At 39.9% G+C, this 21789-nt stretch overlaps 1 protein-coding gene across 1 annotated transcript in view; it reads right to left on the bottom strand.

The window, feature by feature from the left end:
- itga8 (integrin, alpha 8) overlaps positions 1–21789 on the bottom strand; it is a 250776-nt gene that overhangs the window by 27588 nt on the left and 201399 nt on the right. The window contains exons 25-27 of the mRNA XM_028817120.2: positions 12781–12939; positions 10197–10328; positions 1863–1976 (exon numbers count right to left, since the gene is read on the bottom strand). Coding sequence (XP_028672953.2) covers positions 1863–1976; positions 10197–10328; positions 12781–12939 — 405 coding nt within the window. The remainder of the gene's footprint in view (positions 1–1862; positions 1977–10196; positions 10329–12780; positions 12940–21789) is intronic.

The following is a 21789-nucleotide window of genomic DNA, read 5'->3' as shown; positions in this document are numbered from 1 at the left end:
GTATTCACGTTGGCTTCCTCTGATTAGTTTGGTTTCCTCCCACATTCCACATGTATGCTGTCAGACTGACTGGTGACTTTAAACTGACCTGACTTAAGCGAGTGTCCATTTGTTATAAAACGAGCCTTTGACCCCTTCATAGTTGGTTTCAGCTCTACTGCTAAGGTAATCTCTGGTGTCTTGAAAATTTGTACTGAATAATGTAACTTTAGAACATGGATGGATATATGAAATATAATTTTAATACTGCTTCAAAGAATGCTGTTTTTCATACGCTAGTAATTAAATTATCAGTGTTCTATTTAATTTTATGAAATATACTAGAGTTTGTGAAAATGACAAGTGATGGCATCCTGTCTGACTGTGGCTCTTCATTCTTTCTAAATAAAGAGGGTAAGAATCCATTTTGGTTCCATATCCACAAAAATGGAATTCAGCTCTGCCTGGAACAACACTTCATTTTTTCACAGGTTGTGTTTACTGAATAGACTGGCGGTTTCTTTTTTCAGAAATGAGTGTAAAGTTTTTAACTTGTAGCCAGTTTCTAAGAAAACAAATGACTGTTCATGAGCATTGAAAAACATTCCAAATAACCCTTTACAAAGCATAAAGTTCACATTCTTTAGGAGCCCGGGTTACTGACATTACAAATTGATTTCACTCTGAAGCCTTCTAGGCACTTGAGTACTTTGACTTTTCTCTCGTGGTACTGGCTCTAGTGCTCATGACAAATATGGTTACACACATTTGGTATTTCTTAAGAAAAAAAAACAAACAAAATCGCACACCCAGCACGTGGCAGACAAGCTCCAGAAGTTTTTCAGCAATCTCCACACTGGCTCATTTATTTTATATTTAACCTGTGGGAGCCCATTTTCTTGGAATGCTGCCACATGAACATAAATGTAATAACGCAGTGCTGTTTACTGCACGCAACACTCTGCTCTGCTCTAGCAAGTGGCTAACTTAGCAGTGAGCCTCGAGGCAGCAGACCTTTACATCTGTGTCATTGTGTCATTCATTGAGGTTGTACTTAATGGAGTCACTACATCTTACCCACACTCAGTCTTGATAGACTTTTATTCAGTTCCTCAATGTTTGTTAAGCCCCCTTTAATTCCAATATTTTGACCATTTATGATGTTTATGAATACAATACAATACAATTTATTTAAAATCACACAAGAAATACTGCAATGGACTTTAACAGGCCCTGCCTCTTGACAGCCGTCAGGCATGCAGTGGGTGTCAAAAAGAAAGGGGGTCAATACAATACAATACACAGACCAGAACATAAGTAATCTTCAATACAATATAATAGTAAAATAAAAATATTACAATTTAACAGTAGATGGTATCACATAATCTGATTTGGATTTGTTCAGAGTCCTGGAGACCTCAGCCATCAAGCTGCCTCCCCCTATTGGCCATTCCACAGCTTAGACAGCCCTGGGCCAGCCAATCCGATGAAAGGACCCCTCTACCTGATGATTCCTGCAATCCTCCTTCAGAGATGACTTTTCCTTAGGCAGGCAAAACAACTTGGCAGGTGGGCAGTGGCACCAAGTGCCACATTTGAGTACTGAGAAGAGAATATGTATGAATATGTCTCCTTTTCCTAGATATCATCTCTTCTGTGTTCCTCACAAGCCTCAGCCCTCTCTTAAAGCTGTCTATTGTCATCAGAGTGCCCATATCTAGCACCTTAAAATGCTTTCATTTACCATTGAGCACAGCTAAATACAGGTTACTTTATAGGTGATAACCATCCAGTTAGAGAAAAGAAAAACTAGTTCTTTGTCCTTTCTGGTATCTAAATTTTGTCAAAATGTACTTTCGATTTTAAAACTTGTAATTGGTTACCTGTAAAAAGGTCTGAGCCCAGAGTCGAGACCTGACTTTCACCACGGCACTCTGGCCTTTGTCCAGGCGTCCAATGTGACACGTTATCAATAAACAGTTTATGTTGCTGCAGTTCTGAAACAAAACAAAAAGACATTAAGAAAGTGTCATGTACTGCACATACTGCCCACCCTGCCACTGGGGTCATTTTAATTAGTTTGCTCCTACTTTGCTCAGTCATTTTGATCTTACAGCACCCACCTACTTCAGTAGATGGTCAAAGCAATCTGAGCTCATTATTTCAACATATGACACAAAACAGACACCAACATTGGGCACAGAGGCAGTCATTAGATGGCACACTGACATTCACATTTACTTACAGATGTGACATGTGAGTGTGACTCAAAAAGAGAGTGCACATTAAAATGCGAACATGCAAGGTTTGTTTACCTGATTAACAAGCCAAAGTGCAGAGCAAACAGGTCTGGAGCAATAGTCAAAAAATGTTTGTTTTAATTACCCCACAGCTAGGCTACTGAGCCTCCTGTACCACCATATTTTATAGGCAACAGTCACAGCAACTTTTGCAATAATCAATTAAAAAAGAAAAAATACGTTTCCAGAGATATGTGCAAAGCCTGTCTAGACAGTACTCAGACCCGGATTCATGAGCTGTGAGGCAGAATCCTAAGCCACTATGCCCCCCTTATTATTATTGCTAGCTGTGAATTAACCCAAAAGACCTGACATATAGTACACACATGGCTACCAATAGTAAGCACAACAATAGGCATGAAAACTAAAACTAGAATTTTCTACTAAAATACAACACGCAGAGAAGTGAACAATTTATTCTTTGAGTACTGCCTCTCTAGTTGCTCTATGAAACAAAACAAACATAAGAAGGAAATGACGTTGCTTTGGAGAAGAAAGTCTAATTTTAGCTGAATAATTACCACAAAGAAGACAAACGTGTTCCACACAAGTAAGAAAACACTTACATTACATACATACTTTTAAAAAATGAAGCTGTGAATGAGCACATTGTTCATGTAAAATACCGAATTTATGTTTGAGGAAGCTCAATTGGACATGCTGCGGCCAGAAAAGGGGAATAAACTTAAACAGCACAAAGCATCACCATGGACAGAATCCTGAGGGAACGTTAGCTTAGAACTGTGAAAACAGACACAGGAAGTCAGTTAGGGGCCATTGAGGATGACAGCCTAGTTATTCACCCTACACGCCAGGTCAGAGTGTCAGCAAGAACACTCCAGGATAGAAAGCTACTACACAACAAAGTGGAAAAAAATGTTACTTTCAGGCTACCAAGGTGTTTTTTGCCTTTTCAGTGAATATAAAGTGCAAATCCTGTTAATGACGTGGGTAGGCTGAAGCCAATTTACACTTTCTTGCCATTGGTGCAGCAAGCCTGTTTTTGTGTAGTCTTATGTAATACCTTTGGCTTAAACCCCCTCTTACAAGGAACATGTGGGGATTTTCATTGAGAACTTAGCTGTAGATTTTGTGTTTTCTCTAGTGTAATGGATACTCTGCCTACTATGGAGGATATTTTATTGACTTTGGTGACACTCCACCTCCACGTCGGCAGAATAATAAGCTTGAAGACACACAGCAGACGGCGGTCTGATGACATGGGAAGATAATAGTAATGGACTCCCAGAAAGAAAGCAAGAAAAGAAGAGAGGAGGAAAGGAGAATGAAAATGAATGAGTCACCAATGGGAATTTCTGCCACCGAGATCATTACTCAGATGTGACATATATTTGACCTAAAAAAAACCCAAAATACTAGGACAAGGAAAACAGCCAATCAGGGAAAATCACAAAACACATCCAGTCATATCAGAATCTATTTTCTGACAATATACCTCAAACATTAGGCCTCTCTTGCTCCTTTATCCATTTTAAGAATCTGCAGAGGGTATGCAGCTACAGTGGTGTGAAAAACCATTAGTCAGATATAACACAAGTAAACACAAAATGCAGTTTGTAAATGGTGGTTTTTATTATTTAGGGAGAAAAAAAAATCCAAACCTACATGGCCCTGTGTGAAAAAGTAATTGCCCCCTGAACCTAATAACTGGTTGGGCCACCCTTAGCAGCAATAACTGCAATCAAGCGTTTGCGATAACTTGCAATGAGTCTTTTACAGCGCTCTGGAGGAATTTTGGCCCACTCATCTTTGCAAAATTGTTGTAATTCAGCTTTATTTGAGGGTTTTCTAGCATGAACCGCCTTTTTAAGGTCATGCCATAGCATCTCAATTGGATTCAGGTCAGGACTTTGACTAGGCCACTCCAAAGTCTTCATTTTGTTTTTCTTCAGCCATTCAGAGGTGGATTTGCTGGTGTGTTTTGGGTCATTGTCCTGTTGCAGCACCCAAGATCGCTTCAGCTTGAGTTGATGAACAGATGGCCGGACATTCCTGGGAAGGTTCACCACTGTTCCATGTTTTTGCCATTTGTGGATAATGGCTCTCACTGTGGTTCGCTGGAGTCCCAAAGCTTTAGAAATGGCTTTATAACCTTTACCAGACTGATAGATCTCAATTACTTCTGTTCTCATTTGTTCCTGAATTTCTTTGGATCTTGGCATGATGTCTAGCTTTTGAGGTGCTTTTGGTCTACTTCTCTATGTCAGGCAGCTCCTATTTAAGTGATTTCTTGATTGAAACAGGTGTGGCAGTAATCAGGCCTGGGGGTGGCTACGGAAATTGAACTCAGGTGTGATACACCACAGTTAGGTTATTTTTTAACAAGGGGGCAATTACTTTTTCACACAGGGCCATGTAGGTTTGGATTTTTTTTCTCCCTAAATAATAAAAACCATCATTTAAAAACTGCATTTTGTGTTTACTTGTGTTATATTTGACTAATGGTTAAATGTGTTTGATGATCAGAAACATTTTGTGTGACAAACATGCAAAAGAATAAGAAATCAGGAAGGGGGCAAATAGTTTTTCACACCACTGTACATAGAGGTCTGCCATGAGAAAAAAATGGTGTCACAAGGGTGGGTTTTGGGTCCTTGACAGGAAAGAGATGGGGAGGTAAAAACAAATGTGTTGTCTTGGTTCGGAAAATGCGTCTAAAATTGAAAAAAACGCACCCATTCATCATAAAGTCCTCCTGCATTCAGAAGAAAGAAATCAAATTGAGACCCTATAAGTGAATAAAATATCAAGGCACCTTCCCTCTCTCGTTTTCCTACACTTCTTTAGTACTTAATGGGTTTGTGAACAGGCCCTGGCTCTCAGTTTCACTGATGTTTTGCCAACTTAGAAAAATCAACCAATAGAATGGCATACATCCTTTATTAATTTCAGAATAATATATGATTTTCTCAGTGTTTCAAATGACATCACAGAATATAATTAATAATTTTTTTTTTTAAACACCATTAACCACAACATGGACCTTTAAAGCTGTTGATGTTAAATCTTTGACAGGCCCTAAAAAACAATCCTACCAAAAATGCAAGTGAGAAATGGAGTTTTGTTAATTTGGGTTGCCATCTAACTTAAGGTGTGAGGAGTTTTACCATGCATACATAGGGCTCCAGAAATAGATGTGTAACAGAACCTTGAGTGTGGACTTTACAGTTATGTGATTATGGAACCATGCCCTTTAGATCAGGAAAAGTACATCTGGTGCTTGAAGGGTCTCTGCAGCTTGTCAGGACCAGCTTCAACCTAATTCAGGGAATGTCATTGCAGAGAACAACTGAATCCACCAAGACGGGCTGTGATGATGATGCTTCAGTGGGCACAAGATCTTTAAAACTGAACACATAATAAAGACTGAATAAAACCTAAAAACTTACTTTCTATTGCAAGACGTAGCTGGTAGGATCATGACCAGCTTGAATCCTTAGATCCATTGTAAATAGCCTGATTATTTGTACAATCCAGAGTATAGACTAAGGGGCGTAGTATAACGGTGCTGAGAAAGTTTCCTTGGCAATAATAGGCCTCTTATTACTAATTAAGGACCATTTTAAAAACCACAGTATGCCTAAACATTTTTGTTAACAATGTGCCTCCCATTACAGCCACAGTCTATCCTTTTCTAAATAATGTTTATTTACAAGGCCAAGATACATCATCTCAGGCACCATCATCTCTAGATATCAAACAAAGGCAGCACCTTTGGAATTAAGTGGAACGGAATTTTTGCACAATCAATATGTGGCCGAAAAATCTGCAGGAATCAAGTGATTCTATTGACTCAGTATGGAGGAAAAGGAGAGTGCCTAGCACCTTGTTGAATTCCTCCCTTAAAGAATTTAGGCTGTTTTGAAGGCAGAAGGGAGTCCTAAATAGGTGAATCTCTATAATAAATAGATGTAGGTAATAAAGTGGCAACTTAGTTTACAGTATAGATTGCAATTATTTATAAAGCCTTGGCTGATGAATAGTAATGACGCTTTGTTTGCTTTTCCTCGAGTTTGGCAAATTAGAACAAATGTCTGGGACTTCACCAAACTCAGGGTAATGTACTAAAGTCAATGAAGAAGGAGAAACTGGATTAGTTTTGAGTGGATTATAATGGTGCAATGGTTAAATGCCCCTGGTGTCTAGGAAAACATCTGCCAACTATGCTGGGCTCATTATTGTGGCCAAAAAAAGTGACCTGAGCTGTGAGGCAGCAGTGCTAATCACTGTACCCTCAATAAGATAAAGAGAATAGAATTAAATATTAGAACAGTAAATGTTTTGCAGATTGAAGCAAACAGGAAGACTGAATTCACTAAGGCTTGCCCCCTACAGATTCAACAGCAGGTACTCAGCTCCCTTGAACCGAAAAGTATAGTTTTATTTTTATCATCCACCAAAAGCCTTTCCTCGCTCATTGCTGCTGCTACCAAATGCACAAAATGCACATGGCTTCTTCATCCCTTCCTGTTTGCATCATCTGCTCAGCACTCTGGGTAATACTTTTAAAGATTAAGGCTCAGTAATACACTCAGGTCACATACAAGTCCATACAAAAAGACATTAACGTTAAGACACAAATACACCGAATCACTTCTAGTTTTCATCTGCATGTATATTTTGTGTTTAAATATATTTGCAAGTCTTCTGCTAATTTTTAGCCCATTACTAGGTTCAGTGTTATACATTTGGATTGCTGTCCCATCCAGCACTGGCTGCTACAGCTCTGTGATTTCACAAAGCATCATGGGGGCTGGGAAAAAAAGTTGCCTGAGTCAGTCACATTTCATCGAATAAGGTCACCGGCACACAAAGCACACAGCTTTGGTGAATTTCGCTGATCAAAACTAATGCTGAATTTATATCTACATGTGATTTGAGTTTCCAATGTCTTCAGAATGTCTGTTTCAATTATGTTTTTTGAACATGAACGAAAATGATCACTGGCACTCAGTTTTTGCATCTTTTTTGATAAAGGGACACATCCATTCAATGCTGTGGTGATGTTTTTCATTATGAGATCTGTAACAACATTACAGTTAAACATGGCATAGGCTATGAATGTGTTAGTGTGTATTTGTTAAAACTGTGCTGTAAAGTTACATACTTATCGTGATTTACATTCTTCAAAATCTTATTGTATGCATAACAATAAAGTCTAGGTGATATTTGCAAGCACAGCTAATATTTAACTCTCTGACCAAATCTGAGAAGACTGAAGCTGAGCTAACCTGGGGCTCCCCTGCACCTCTGACTAATGACGCCTGCTCCTTATCAGAGCCAGCTGAGCTTTTGGCAGTAAATAAGTCACAATGATTTCCTGTTTAGTTTATTCAAGGGAGGAGGAGGAAGAGGAATGAAAAAAATCTCAGCATATAGTCAGGAAGAATGACCTCTCTGGCATGGACAATTATAAGATTGTTGGGGATACGTAATGTCACGGGTCAGAGACGTGGGGTGGGCAGCAAGCTGAAAGAGTGACTTTTTTTCTCTATTTTAATAAATAGCAGCTGTCTATAATAAACTCTGTTTTAGCTGAGAATTAGTTTGGGTGCTTCCTAGATTGTTTCATGAAACTCTTTAACTTTACATTTTTAACATTTTACAAACAATGACAATTGTGAAATCACTTGGAACACTTTGAACTGCGCAAATGATCCATTAGAAAAAGTGATTTGCTTTGTGTGGCTATTGCAAAACAGCATTTTTAAATCTTTAATTTGGCACTCGCCTCAAGTTTCATTATAACTGTGCTCTTAACATCAAATGAGGCTCTTACCCATAATAATAATCAACTGAATGAATCATTAAATTACTTTTAAGCTGTGATCATAGTGGGTTTTTTTGTGGCAAAAAATATATATACATCCTAGATGTATATGAAATTGGTGGGGTAATGAGCAGGAGAACCAGCACAAGTAAGATAGAAAAGCAATCTGGACAGAAGCAAAGACTTCCCAGCCCTGTGCTACAGTGTGCGTGAGCCAGGGATGATGAATGGATGGATGGATGGACACACGAATGGATGGTATAGGGCTCACCATTCCAGCCTGGGCTGTATAGGTTTATCTGTGAATACTTTGTCTCATATGCACACTGGCAAATGTCCTCACTGTTATAGTCAATGTTTGCTTCACCTCAAGTTTGGAGCAATCATGGAGGTCTTCGTGACTATCGCTGAACTCAGCAAAATGCATTGAAGTCAATGGAGAAGGACTAACTAAACTACATTTGACTGGATTATAACAGTGTAATCATCTTCAAAGTGTCCCCGAGGGCTGGGGAAATATCTGCCAACTATACTGGGCTAATTATTGTGGCCAAAAAGGTGACCTGAGCTGAGCGGCAGCAGTGCCAACCACTGCACCACTGTACTTCTGTGAGATCTAATAAGAAAGAACACAGTCAGAGATGTGCAATCATATATTTCATAAAAACAAAGAGGAAATGCTGAAATCATAGTCAAAAGTCAGAAAAAATATGTAGATCTTTTAAAGGCAGAAAAGCCACAGGGGATGCGCAAACCAATGTGTTTCTTCGTGCCGGTCCCAAGCCCAGATAAATAGGGAGGGTTACGTCAGGAAGGGCATCCGGTGTAAAATTTTGCCAAATCAATATGCGGACAACAATACAAATTTCCATACCGGATCAGTCGAGCCCCGGTTTATGGAAGAAGATGATCCGCTGTGGCAACCCCTAACGGGAGCAGCTGAAAGAAGAAGAAGAAGTCATGATTGAAGCTGCAGGCTCATTCTGTTTTTTAAAGTCATGCTGAAGGCTCTCCAAACTGTCTATGGTGATGCTTTGTACTTTCTCTTCAAACAAAAACAGACAAACTTCTTGTAATAGTAATAAATCATTTAATAATATTATTATTACATAAAGTCTCCTGTGTTGGGGGTGGAGGGTATCAGGATCCTTCAAGGTTTGTTTTTTTATCTCCATGTGGTGTCACAGTAAAGGTATGCAATAACCCGCCGAGACAAGAGGGGGGACTACTACTAACTTTGGCTTGTTTTTTTCTTCTTCCCTCACAGCTCAGAGAAACTGCCCAATAAGTGCACCAAGCCCTGTCCCTTCCAGTGGATTTGCCATAAAGGTTGAGCAGCCTAAAGAGAAGACGTCTTTTGAAGGCCAAAGCAGAGTGGTGCATGCGATTGAAACAGTGCATGAGAACCCTGGACTGGGAAGCAGCTCAACACTGTGATTTTTTCGTTTCTTTTTTTGTTCAATTTACTTATTTGGCAATAAATAAAAGGGACAGCCTGGTTGATGTTGCCAAAAATCTTTCCAATTCCACTCTGTCCTTCCACCACCCAACCACAGTGGCTAATTATGTATGCATAGGGTATGTGTCTTTCTCTTATACTAATGTGGAACTCAAAGCTTGACCTGCACATTTGGCGAAAAGCAGAGATAAACTTGTTATTTATGTTGCATATGTATATGAACCTGCAATATTTACTTATCTGTTGTACTACTAACTAAGTTCCATAGAGTCTGTAATGTAAATTATCAGTATTATATACCCAGGGGGCAGTCTCATCCAATGCTGGCTGTTATAGCTCCGAGGGATGTCATGCTGGCCTCTAAAAGTATTATGGGGCACTGGGGAAAACAAATTCTCATAAACCAACCAAATTATTAGTAAAGAATTTGACGAACAAGGGTGAATGCAAATGCAGCCAATTTGCTGCAAATATCGCTTTGGCAAAATTCATTGATCAACACTATAGTCCATATAGAAGGGCAGCAGGCAAGTCTGTCCTTGTATATTGCAGTCCAAATGGATCCTGCTCAGTATTTAGAAGTTACTACCTACAAAGTTAGCTATTTCTTTAGGAGATCATATCAGTCTTATTATTTAATTATAATCCTGAAAGAAAAATTTTGTACCAGTATTTTCCCATTATATTGGCGAAGAGGTTGAGGCCGAGGTAAGTTAATTTCCCTTTTCTTGATGCTGTGAACCAGAGAAGAGTTTCGTAAAAAACCCAGCAGTTCTGGAGTGTCTTCAAGGTCTGAAGTCTGAAAAACAAAAAGTGCATAACCATGAAATTAGTGTCACTGTCTCTTTGTGTAAGGGGCCTCAATGGCCATTATTTATAGTTCATACAAAATCAGCCTCTAAACATGTGAAGCACCTCATGTTACCATCATGCAGTAGCCTTGTGATTCTGATGCATGCAGAAAGGCTGTCATTTGGAATGGTAACAGGAAATGTAACTGAGGGTAAGGCTGAAGCAGAGATAAAGGCAGGACGGTACTACGGTTAATATTTTCTTGAGCTTTTGAGACCCATTTCTGAGACTTTCACTGCACTGTGTACATGTGACACTAATGTCCCTATATGTCCAGTAATTAACCAAATATTAACATGTAAAATATTTCAATTTGATTAATAAACATACACAGAATAACTGGCAATTAATTTGTCTCTCCAATCTAACTTAATCCAGTTCAGGGATGTGTGGAGTCAGAGTCTATCCGATCAACACTGGATAAAAGGCAGGAATGAACCCTGCACAGGGCAGCAGTCTATCACAAGGACCACTCATAGATAAACCAACAGAGGGGACAATGTAGGATTATCAGTTAACCTAATCACCTTTATGTTTGTTGATATTGGAGGAAAACAGGCATATCTGGAGGAAACCTCATGCAGACTCAGGTAAAGCATGCAAAACCAACAAACATCTAGGTGCAGGATCTGAACCCAGGATGCTGGATTTGTGAAGTGACAGAGCTATCCTCTGTAAATGATTGTTAGAAGTAAAATAAACAGTGAGATGATGAGTTAGCAACATTCATATCACTTAATACAAGCTACACAAGTTTAGCTGAAGAATGTATCAAGCATTAAAAAAAGACATTGGCAGTGAAAAGACAACAATGACTCTGTGAATAGGCAATGGCTGAAGGTCAAGGCTCTGTTTAAATGCATGTATGTGAATTTCCCCTTGGGGATTAATAAAGTATCTATCTATCTATCTATCTATCTATCTGCAGACAGGCAAGATGGCTGAAGGTGAGGTCTGGTCAGAGAAACACTACATGTGACTCGGTGTGTCCCACTGTGCCCGTTATAATAATATATTACCAAATTGATTTCTCTCACACTTTGTACCTGTGCATCAGCTAAATAATACTCAAAACCAGATACCCAAAGCAGTGTCTTTGTCTTTTCCCAGCTTGGCAGCTCAACCCAACTGTGGGTTAATGGCAGATTCCACTCATCTGGAAACATTTATCAAGTGACCCGATTCTTTCCAAATAGCATTTCTGCTCTGGAAGGATGTGAGAAGGAGCTTTGGAGAGGGAAGGAGTAGTTTTCAGTGGCAATGCGGAATTCCAATAATTAGCTGATCTTGACTATAAAAATAGTTACTAAGGTCATACTAGTATGGAATACGCTTAATTGGCTGCTCAGCCAGTGAGGACATCAGTATGGGCTAAAGTGGGGCACCTAGAGGTACATTATTCACACACACATGGTTAAAGATGCAAAGTCCATAGGGATGGTTTTCTAGCACGGAATAGACCTGGGGGCAAAACAGTGTGAGGCTGAAATGCTACCTTCTGAAACAATGGCTGCCTCTGATCAAATCAGTGCAGGAGTAAAATGTAATAATTAGAATTCATAACACACAGTGTGCTGTCTGTTATATATACCTTTACAGTGACAATATTTACTCTGCACACAATACTAAATGACCAGTGTCTGTATTTTATGTATAAAATTGCAAATATTCACAATACAGATCTTATGAGATGAAAAAAAAATAATCTGCTACTCCTGCTTTACTGCTGAACGAGAGTGATATTTTCCCAATATTCATCCAAAAAAGAAAAGAATTCTGCATAGCGAATTTCCTCCCCATGCAACTTTGGAGTCATCATCCACTCCTCAGGCTAATAGGAAGAGCAGCTGTGAAACGAGCCCTGCCAGGGCATGAGAGGTTGTTTCTGAGCAGCACACCAAATAATCTCCAGTCACTGGTAATATTCCCTGAGATGTAAATACCATATCGCTTTATGTGGATAAAGCAACTGGTCTATCGAAATATAAAGTGTAACTTATGGACGCTTAATGCTCACCTGGCTCAGGCACTGCAAGGTGAAGACAACAGCCTAAAACATTTTAATGAGTGAATGAAAGTAAAACTTAAACAGCCAGTAAAGATAATGTGGTCGTGTTTCTAATGTAATGCATCAATTTAATCTATTGTATGTTTCAAAGGAATCCAAGATGTAATCACAGCCGACGTGTTTGGGGTCTTCAAGCCATCCTAAACCAAAAGTATAATGAGGTCACATAAATTGCTGCCCCCATTTCCTTTATTCCTGTTCTGTTGTGCAATTGCTTCTTTGTTTAGAGAAGGCAGTAAGGAAAAGGTAAGGGGGTGGGGGGCATTGAGTTGTACAGAGGATGGGATGGACCTTCAGGGAGACTTTCTGAATCTTGTGATTAAGTACTCACCTCCAGATTCAAGGGATTTAGCGTGGCATTCCCTTTGCAGGTGATCGGGCCTTCTGTCTTAACCTCAAATACATACAGGATCATCTCGTCTTTGTGATGACTTGGCCAGTCCACTTGCAGGAATGTTTTGCTGATTGCACTGGGACCTTTATTATGAAGCTGTGAAGGAGATGCCAAGAGAAACATCAGTAAGACTTCGCTTATAAACTGACCGTGAAGAGAAAAAAGACAAAAAAAACAAAGCAGCAGACGTTTTTATACATAGGCAGACAAACACACAGTGCTTTGACAAGGTGGTATTATGTGGATACATAGTGAAATACCTTACTTGATGGATTAGTACAAATATGATGTACTAACAATGTTCTGACAACCAAAATGATGTCTAGCCAAAGGCTGTCATGTGGCCAGAAACAAATGGAGGGGGAGAAGAACCATGCAGGTTCACTTGCTGTATAAATCACTGCAATAAAAATAACGGCATATTACATCAGTAGGGCTCTCACCACTGTTATACCAGGTTTTCACCCTGCACTTCAGGTTGGTCTCTGGGTTTAAATGGATGGAGAGGACTAGTTGAAAAATAAGGAGATGACAGTCAGTAATGGTGGGAAATCTATCTTTAGAACATAAGATACGTATGTGCAAATGCAGAAGAATCTAAATGAATGTGATCACAGCAGAATGAACAGTTAAGACAGTGTCAGGATCAACTAAGTGACTACAAGTGAGTCGAAGCAAAACAAACGTAAAAAGGCAAAACAAAATGCGCTTTGTTTTAAATCTAGAGATCATAACACAACATGCACACAAACTTAAAAACATAATTAATTGCAGAAAGACGATTAACAATGACATTCTTACTCAGTGATCAGTTTGATAAAACATAGTAACAAGTATTGCAGACACTCACTCTGGGAATTGCAAAATAATTTCAATTTTCAAGCAATGGCAAATGAACCTCTAGTTAAGGGTTTGACTGAATTTGGAGCAGGACAAAGTTACTCCCCTGTCCTATTTTCTAATGTCTTATTATCTCCATTTCTCCACTTTAGACCGTACGTCTCCCATGTAATCCCTCTTACTGCAGCCGCTCTGTATGGGTTGCTGGGAAATGACACCATTTGGACAGTTACGTGATAAAGGAGTGTGTGTGTATTTAAGGAGGTCCCAAGCACTGGCCTTACTCTCACTCTGTCATTGAGTCCTTCATGTCCTCTAAGTGTTAGTTCTTCGTTATGCTTTTATGCTCACTTCTCTGGTTACTAACTCCTGTTTTTAGACTTCAGACTAGTATCTGGTTTGTATCAATGTTTATCTCTTCTAGATAGTGAAAACATACAGTACTCCCTACTTCTTAACATCAGTTTTTCCGGCTCTATTTATCTACTTTTGTCTACAGATTTTACTTTAGTTTGTCAACATGGCTCCTTGTTGAAAGAATTCCAAACATGCTGTGCAATTCAATATTTTGCAGCATACAATTCAGAATCCAAAACAGAAGTATTTGGAAGCTTGGGAGATCTGTACATGCCAGACTGAGCCATGTGTTCAAAATTGCAGTAATTGTTCAAGTATAAAAAGTGGGCAACAGCACATTTTGAAAAGCAAGGAAAAATATTTATTCAAAACTTAAAGAAGTTTAATCTGTAAAATACTAGCAACCTTTTAAAAAAATCAAACTGTTGTGGGGCACAGCCCGGACACAGACAGGTAGACATGATTTTAAAGCACCACAACACGTTTATTTATAATATTTACACACACAAACCCAGTGCCGCAGCACCAATCACCCCAAAGTCCAGGCCCTTCAAACAATGCCTCTTCTCCTTCTTCCTGACCGCCTCCACTCCTCTCCTCCGAGCTCCATCCTCTTCCACCCGACACCAGCCGTCGAATGGAGGGAGGCGGCCCCTTTTATACACACCCGGACATGCTCCAGGTGATCTCCTGATGAGCTTCCGCCGCCCTTTCCTGGAGTGGCGGAAGTACCGAGTGTGCACCCGGAAGCACTCCGGGTGTCCCTGGTCTTCTTCCCTCCAGCAATTCCGGGTGTGGCGGATGTGCTGAGGGCCAGAGCTCCTCAGGCATTAGGGCACCCCCTGGCGGTAACTATGGGCACCTATAGGGTTGAACTTCTAAGCTCTGTTCCCATGGTCCCCAAAGCCACCAGGGTGGTTGCCCCTTGTGGTCTGTAGGAGGTGTAATCCCTCCTTCGGTCCTTCTGGGCATCCCGGCTGGGTGCCACCCCCAGCCGCTTGCCACACTGTATACAATATGAAACCGACTGGCAATCTTTACCAAGGATAAGTGAGAAATTAAGTTTTTGATGAGTCACATTTGACAGAGGCGGCATGGTGACACAGTGGTAGCTCTGCTGCCTCACAGTTAGGAGACTTGGGTTCGCTTCCTGGGTCCTCCCTGCGTGGAGTTTGCATGTTCTCCCAGTGTCTGTGTGGGTATCCTCCCACAGTCCAAAGACATGCAGGTTCGATGCATTGGCGATCCTAAATTGTCCCTAGTGTGTGCTTGGTGTGTGGGTGTGTGTGTGTGTGTGTGTGCACCCTGCATTGGGCTGGCACCCTGCACAGGATTGTTCCTGCCTTGCACCCTGTGCTGGCTGGGAATTGCTCCAGCAGACCCCCGTAACCCTGTGTTAGGATATAGAGGGTTGGGTAATGACTAACTGACTGACATTTGACAGATATGCAAAAGATATCACTATTGCTATATGAATACTCACTGAATTCAGTTTTATAACACTGCTAATTTCAAAAATTAGAAATTGCTATGGGAAGCTTTGTAAGCCGCAAACTATTCTTTTTTACAATGCTGCCAGACTTCACGTTTGTCCACCAGTCCTGCCCGTTTAGGTTCCTCAGGGTCCTGCATACTATGAGAATGCTGTCTCCTCAGTAAGAGGCTGGATGTAAAGGTAGAAAACGAGGTCATAGAGAAGGAAGAGGAGGAGGAGGAGGGGGTCATTTCTGAAGAAAAATCCTGGTCTAATTTTTCAAGCATTCGTGACATAATCCGAATATGGAGGTAGCTCCCAGTGAAAATAGATTTATCACAGTAGATGACGGGACATAAATGATCTATACTTAATAATGCTCTTTTGTATATTACTTTAAATACCATGCAATACACTTTAAAAGAACAGATATGTCGTGCAAATGTTCAATACATTTTTACAACTGGAGCACAGGCAGTTTCAAGTGACTTACTCAGGGTCATATAACTGAATTGGTAACTTTGTGGTTTTAAGTCCCACTCCTTATGCACTGCAAAATGCTGTCTTTAATGGAAGGATTCAGAAGAACACCCTAAGAGACTGCCTGGTGGTGCCGAGCTAGCGCTGCTGCAAGGCGTTAAGGAGCCTTGGGTTCGTGTCCCAGAGGACTTTGTATTTATCCTACGCTCTCACTTTTATTTGAATGTCCCCCTGGGATTAATAACCTCAATCTAATCTAGTCTAAATACTAAATATAGATGGAAAAAGATTTGCCTGCTATAGCACAGCTCAGCATTCTGGCTAATCTAGTGCTTCCCATGATGGCCATCACACTGTATGTTTACTCTTCTGGTAACAGATGCAATAATTGATAATATAACATCCTAAATGCTCTCTTTGAGGAAATGTGTTAAATTTTATAGCTGAACGCTGGAAACATTGTAGAGCTATATATTTCTGCTAAGAAAAACAAACAAACAAACTCTGATCAGCATGTTTTTGCCTCTTTATGTCTATGTGGTTATGTCTTTGCTATGCTGTATTTTTTTATTTCCAACCTATGGTGTCAATGAACTGAGAAAATGAAATGATATTCATAAAGATAATAATAGTAAAGCTTCAAAGCTGTAAAACTGAGGTTGAAAGGAATACATTATCGCACGTGAGAATTAGGATTCATTCAAAAGTGCCAATGGATGTCTTGGCCCAACCAAAAGGACTGTACCAACTAAGATATACAAATGAAACAGCAGAAAAAGTGGAAAATCATTGCTTTCAAATGCTCAGAGAATGAGAAGACTTTGGCAGGTCACAGAGTGCCAGTCAGAAACCCAAAGAAGTTACTGCAGCATGGGCACAACTAGTCTTTCGGCAAAAGTGGATAGAAATCACAAATGTCTGTGTCCATGTCACCAAAGCATTATTCCAAACAATAACCCAAGAAATGTATCTTTTGCTGTGTTCTGTCTTGGACTATCATCTCTTGAGTGACATGGTGGTGTAACACATTCCCTGAGTTTTTTTGAGCGTCTCCAATGACACAACTGGGTTATATCTCAAAATGTTCTATAATGTGGGAATATGTACACAGAATTCATTGTTAAAAGTTAAGTAAGAGCACCACAGTGTGCTAAAAAGCACTCAGGGGGTCTTTTCTGCCCACTGCTATCAGGCAATTCAATGCTTCCATATTGATGTAGTTGTTTATTTTAATTGTTTATTGATTGATTGATTGATTGACCGTATTATTTGTCTTGTGAGTTTGTATGCGTTTTATGTTTCTGCTTCTATATGCATTTGAATTTCCCCATGGGATTAATAAAGTTAATCTAATCTAATTTAATCTAAAATACTTCATTATGTGCCCGACGCGAACACCATTTCTACATAAGAAAATATACAATAATGTTGGTTAAACCAATTCACTGGAAAATATGATATCCATTGATTTTGCAAAAACTCTGTGGTTAATCCAAGCTATAAAATCACAAAGAACTAGCTAAACAGCAATGTCAAAATCTATTATCTCTTTTTAAACATGAAATACAATGTGTTTAACTTCCATCCATCCATCCATTTTCCAACCCGCTGAATCTGTACACAGGGTCACGGGGGTCTGCTGGAGCCAATCCCAGCCAACACAGGGCACAAGGCAGGAACCAATCCCGGGCAGGGTGCCAACCCACCGCAGGACACACCCACACACCAAGCACACACTAGGGCCAATTTAGAATCGCCAATCCACCTAACCTGCATGTCTTTGGACTGTGGGAGGAAACCGGAGCGCCCGGAGGAAACCCACGCAGACACGGGGAGAACATGCAAACTCTATGCAGGGAGGACCCGGGAAGCGAACCCAGGTCCCCAGATCTCCCAACTGCGAGGTAGCAGCGCTACCCACTGCGCCACCGTGCCGCCCAGTGTTTAACTTTTGATTTAGTATTGAAAATCTCCATGTAGTGCTATAGTCTAACAACTCTAAAGTGATAATCCTATCCAGCTATACCTCTTACCATCCTGCCCCTTTGTCTGCTTGCTCTCTTGTCCACAAATCATGAGCAGGTAGGAGGCTATTAGCTCAGTTGCCATTTTTTTATTGAAACTGTGTATTGCGTATTTCCAGGGACAATGTATTTTACTGCAGTTTCTCATTTACCAAGGGCAAAGTGATCTGAGCAAACTGATCTTACTGAATCCTGCTGAGCAACTAATACTGCTTTTCAATAACAAATGGAACGGGTTAGAATTGGGAGATTTTGTACCTTCTAATAAAAAAATAATATTTTATGCACTACAAATGAGATGAGAAATCAATGAAATGGCACAGAGGACAGTGGATGTTTTCTTTGCTTATGATGTCCATCATTGAATAGTCTTCATGCAGATCGAAGAAAACAAACCCATTAAGTGAGCTGCTTGTATTTTCCACTTTACAAAGAGTTTAACGGCTAGAAAATAAAAACAAGTAACAGCACACTTTGTGTAGTGTGAAGACATATGCACAACAATCTTGTATTCATTCCAAGGTGAATTAGTGCTTTGTACCAGTAGCTACTGGGTTAGACTCTGTCACCACCATGACGGTTCAGGAGTACGGATGGTCATGTGAGACATTTCTCTTATATACAGTACAGGACAAACGCTATGTATGTAGAAATTACTTGCATATTTTGTGACAAGCCTTTTATTTTTTTCTTTCTCATCAATTCAAGGGCTCATTCCATAAACAAAAAAATGTACATGGGCTAAAGTGGATTACCTACAATTACTTATCAAAGAGTGCACATAGAGATCCTTTCAGCATTAAATATAGTTTGGAGAAGAATCATGTTTACTGTTCACAACCTTGACTGCCACATGAAATGCATGCTAGATTTTCCAGTTTTCACTAAAAGTTTTAACAACACCAACTGAAGAATTTTTCAGTAATGTGAGACATACATAGTTTCCTTATATCTAACAATGTAAAACGAAAGCCAGCTAACAAGAGCAAGTTAATTCCAGCAATTTATACTACATTTCTCTTAGTCAAAGGGGCTAATTGAGAGAAAAAAATTCCTTTAGACAACGACACCGAACAATTAGACAGAAAGCTACGGCTTTTATGGTAGTTAGAGCAATTGTGATGGAACTGTGGGAGGAAAAAAATGGACTGAATTGGACTTTACAGGGTTTGAGTCATTGAGGACTAGTTGATCATTTTTTGATTACACACAATTACACAATGTTAACTGCTCTCTAGCAATAGCCAACCTTCTATCAATTTTTAAACCAACTTGGTCCCATCCAGGGTTGCAGGCTACTAGAGCCCACCTTAGGAGCATCAGATGCAAGGCTGGAGTCAACCATGGGTGCCACATCAGTCTATCACAAGATGCAGACACACGCACTCATTTGCCAATTAACTTGACCTGCATGCCCTTAGGATATTGTAAAAAAAACAACAACACATGGGCTTGTGGAGAATTTAAAACTCAAAGAGATAGATTGACCAGCTAGGATTTATACACGGTCTCCTACAGTTATGCTTTTTTCCTATATTTACACTAATTAATAAATTAAGATGAAATGAGCAGTGAGCGATCAAGTTTGTAATAATTCTGCATTACAGCATATAACAAATTCATTTGGGCTGTTTTTAGATTTTTAAAGCATTTTTTCCACTGTTTAGTAATTCTGTCATTATGGATGCAACACCCCTTATAACCTTTAAATGAGTTTTTGCTGCCGTCACCACCATTTACTGGTGTTTTCTGATAACCACGGCCATATTACTTGTAGCAATGGCACCCATTTCTGGTCATGTGACTAGGAAATCATGTGACAAACGACATCATCATTGTCCACCTACAGCATACAAGACCGCAGTGCATTTTGAATTGATTCTAAGTTTGGATCAGTTCAAAATAAAAACAAATATTTCACAGTAGTGCATGTTAGGGAGAAAGAACAAAATGTTATTGTCAGATTCTTTGATTTGAAAACAACAAACCCCTGTTTCTGATTTGTATTCTTGCTTTGTTGTTTTGGTTTTCATTGTTTTTTTTATTATTTGACTTTTATTCAGACTTCTTACTTGCGCTTTAGCTATGCCTTCCCCCACTTAGCGCTTTTGATCTACCGTTTTTTCTCTAGTGCTTGAAATAAAAGTTTGTCATTGGTGTATATAACAATGCTCACTTTGTCTGTCTTTCTGTAAACTTACAAAACATGAAGAAAACAATCACATTATTAGGGACAGTTCATTGACTGACTACTGAGAAACTCACCCTTGCAGGCTCATATCTATCTTTTTCAAGGTCTGCTTTACACAGTGCCATATCAACATCACTAGCTGGAAGACATTAGTCGTGGAGTATACCCCCATAGCGGAATGTGATTCATCAGCTGCCATTTCATACAAAGACAGATAATGAGGCAGACAGAAACAGCATTGGAAGAACCGAAAGCAAAATCCAGATTTGTGAAACCAACTTCCAGATGGAGCCTTCTTAATAAGAAAAGCCAATACCAAGGACAGTGATACAGAGTAGAAGAACAGTAAGCAACGCAACAGACTCCTTTCAAGGACTATATATCTACATCTCTCACCACCGCAGAACCTTCTTGGTGAAACTGTTAGTATCCCCAAACACATTCACTTATTATTAGCAAGTATAAATCACTAGTCATGACAATCATGAGATCATCAGGAATTGGGTTATTTGGTCCTTCCAACATGGATTGCAGGAAGAACACAACTTCTTCACCATGTTCAGACCCTGTCCAGATCAGTAGCTTCCTCCCAGAACATTCATTCATCCATTCAACCATTTCTCCACAAATGCATTCCCTTTATCCAAACTTAGTTTTCACCTTCCCCTTGTACTATCCCAGCATAGGCCACACTCATACACAAACCCACACTAACACAACTCAGGCCAATTCAAAGTCAGCTATCAATCTAACACCACTACTTTAATATTGTACTACATATACAGTAAAAGGTGTAGGTGCCAGGAAGGACATCCATTCTGGTCGAGATAAATAAAGGATTCATACCTGGCTAGGAGGCCATAATGGGAACACCAGGCAAACAGTTCTTATCAGGAGCAGGTCATTCCCCCACACAATACCTGGCAGTGTTCCTCAGAGCTGAACCCATTTAGGACACTCACAGGGTGGCATGGGAGTTGAAGTACAGAAAAGGCCCCTGTTTTGATAGCAAAACAGAAACATACATAGACATCAGAAACATTGTGGGCTTGAATGGTCCTGTGGTCGATTGCACCCATATGTTTATATGTCACAGGGTGCTGCTGGGGAGGGGCTGCCCTGGTTTCAGCACAACCTGGAAATGCTCTGGACAACTTGGACAGGAGATAAGAAGCAGTTCCCAGATCGACGTTAAAAGAGAGCCCACAACCTCACTTAAATGAGTCAGAGTAGGGAGGCAGTGGGCAACACTCTCTTGGAGGAGAAAGGAGAATAGTGCATTGTGTATTCTGCTGGTGTTCACATGGTGTCCATGGAACCCCCTTGTGGCTGCAAAGGTAAATGGTTCAAAAGTAAATAAAAAAAAATTCTGTAAGCCTCATACTTGCCTACATGGAAACTGAACACATGCCTCACAAACAAGTTCATATTTCCTGTGCAATTTTAAAAAACAGCAATGGCTAAACAGGTGCAGGTAACCCATAAAAAGAACAAAAAGGAAGAGCAATAAACCTCGACAGCCTAATTTTCAACATTTTGGATTTCCGTGTTTTATCATGCACCATTGCCTCAGGTTATTC

This window comes from Erpetoichthys calabaricus, chromosome 13 (assembly GCF_900747795.2).
Source record: "Erpetoichthys calabaricus chromosome 13, fErpCal1.3, whole genome shotgun sequence".
Taxonomy (NCBI): Eukaryota; Metazoa; Chordata; class Cladistia; order Polypteriformes; family Polypteridae; genus Erpetoichthys; species Erpetoichthys calabaricus.
The sequence above is the reverse complement of the archived record's forward strand: the minus strand, read 5'-3'. Positions and strand labels throughout refer to the sequence as shown.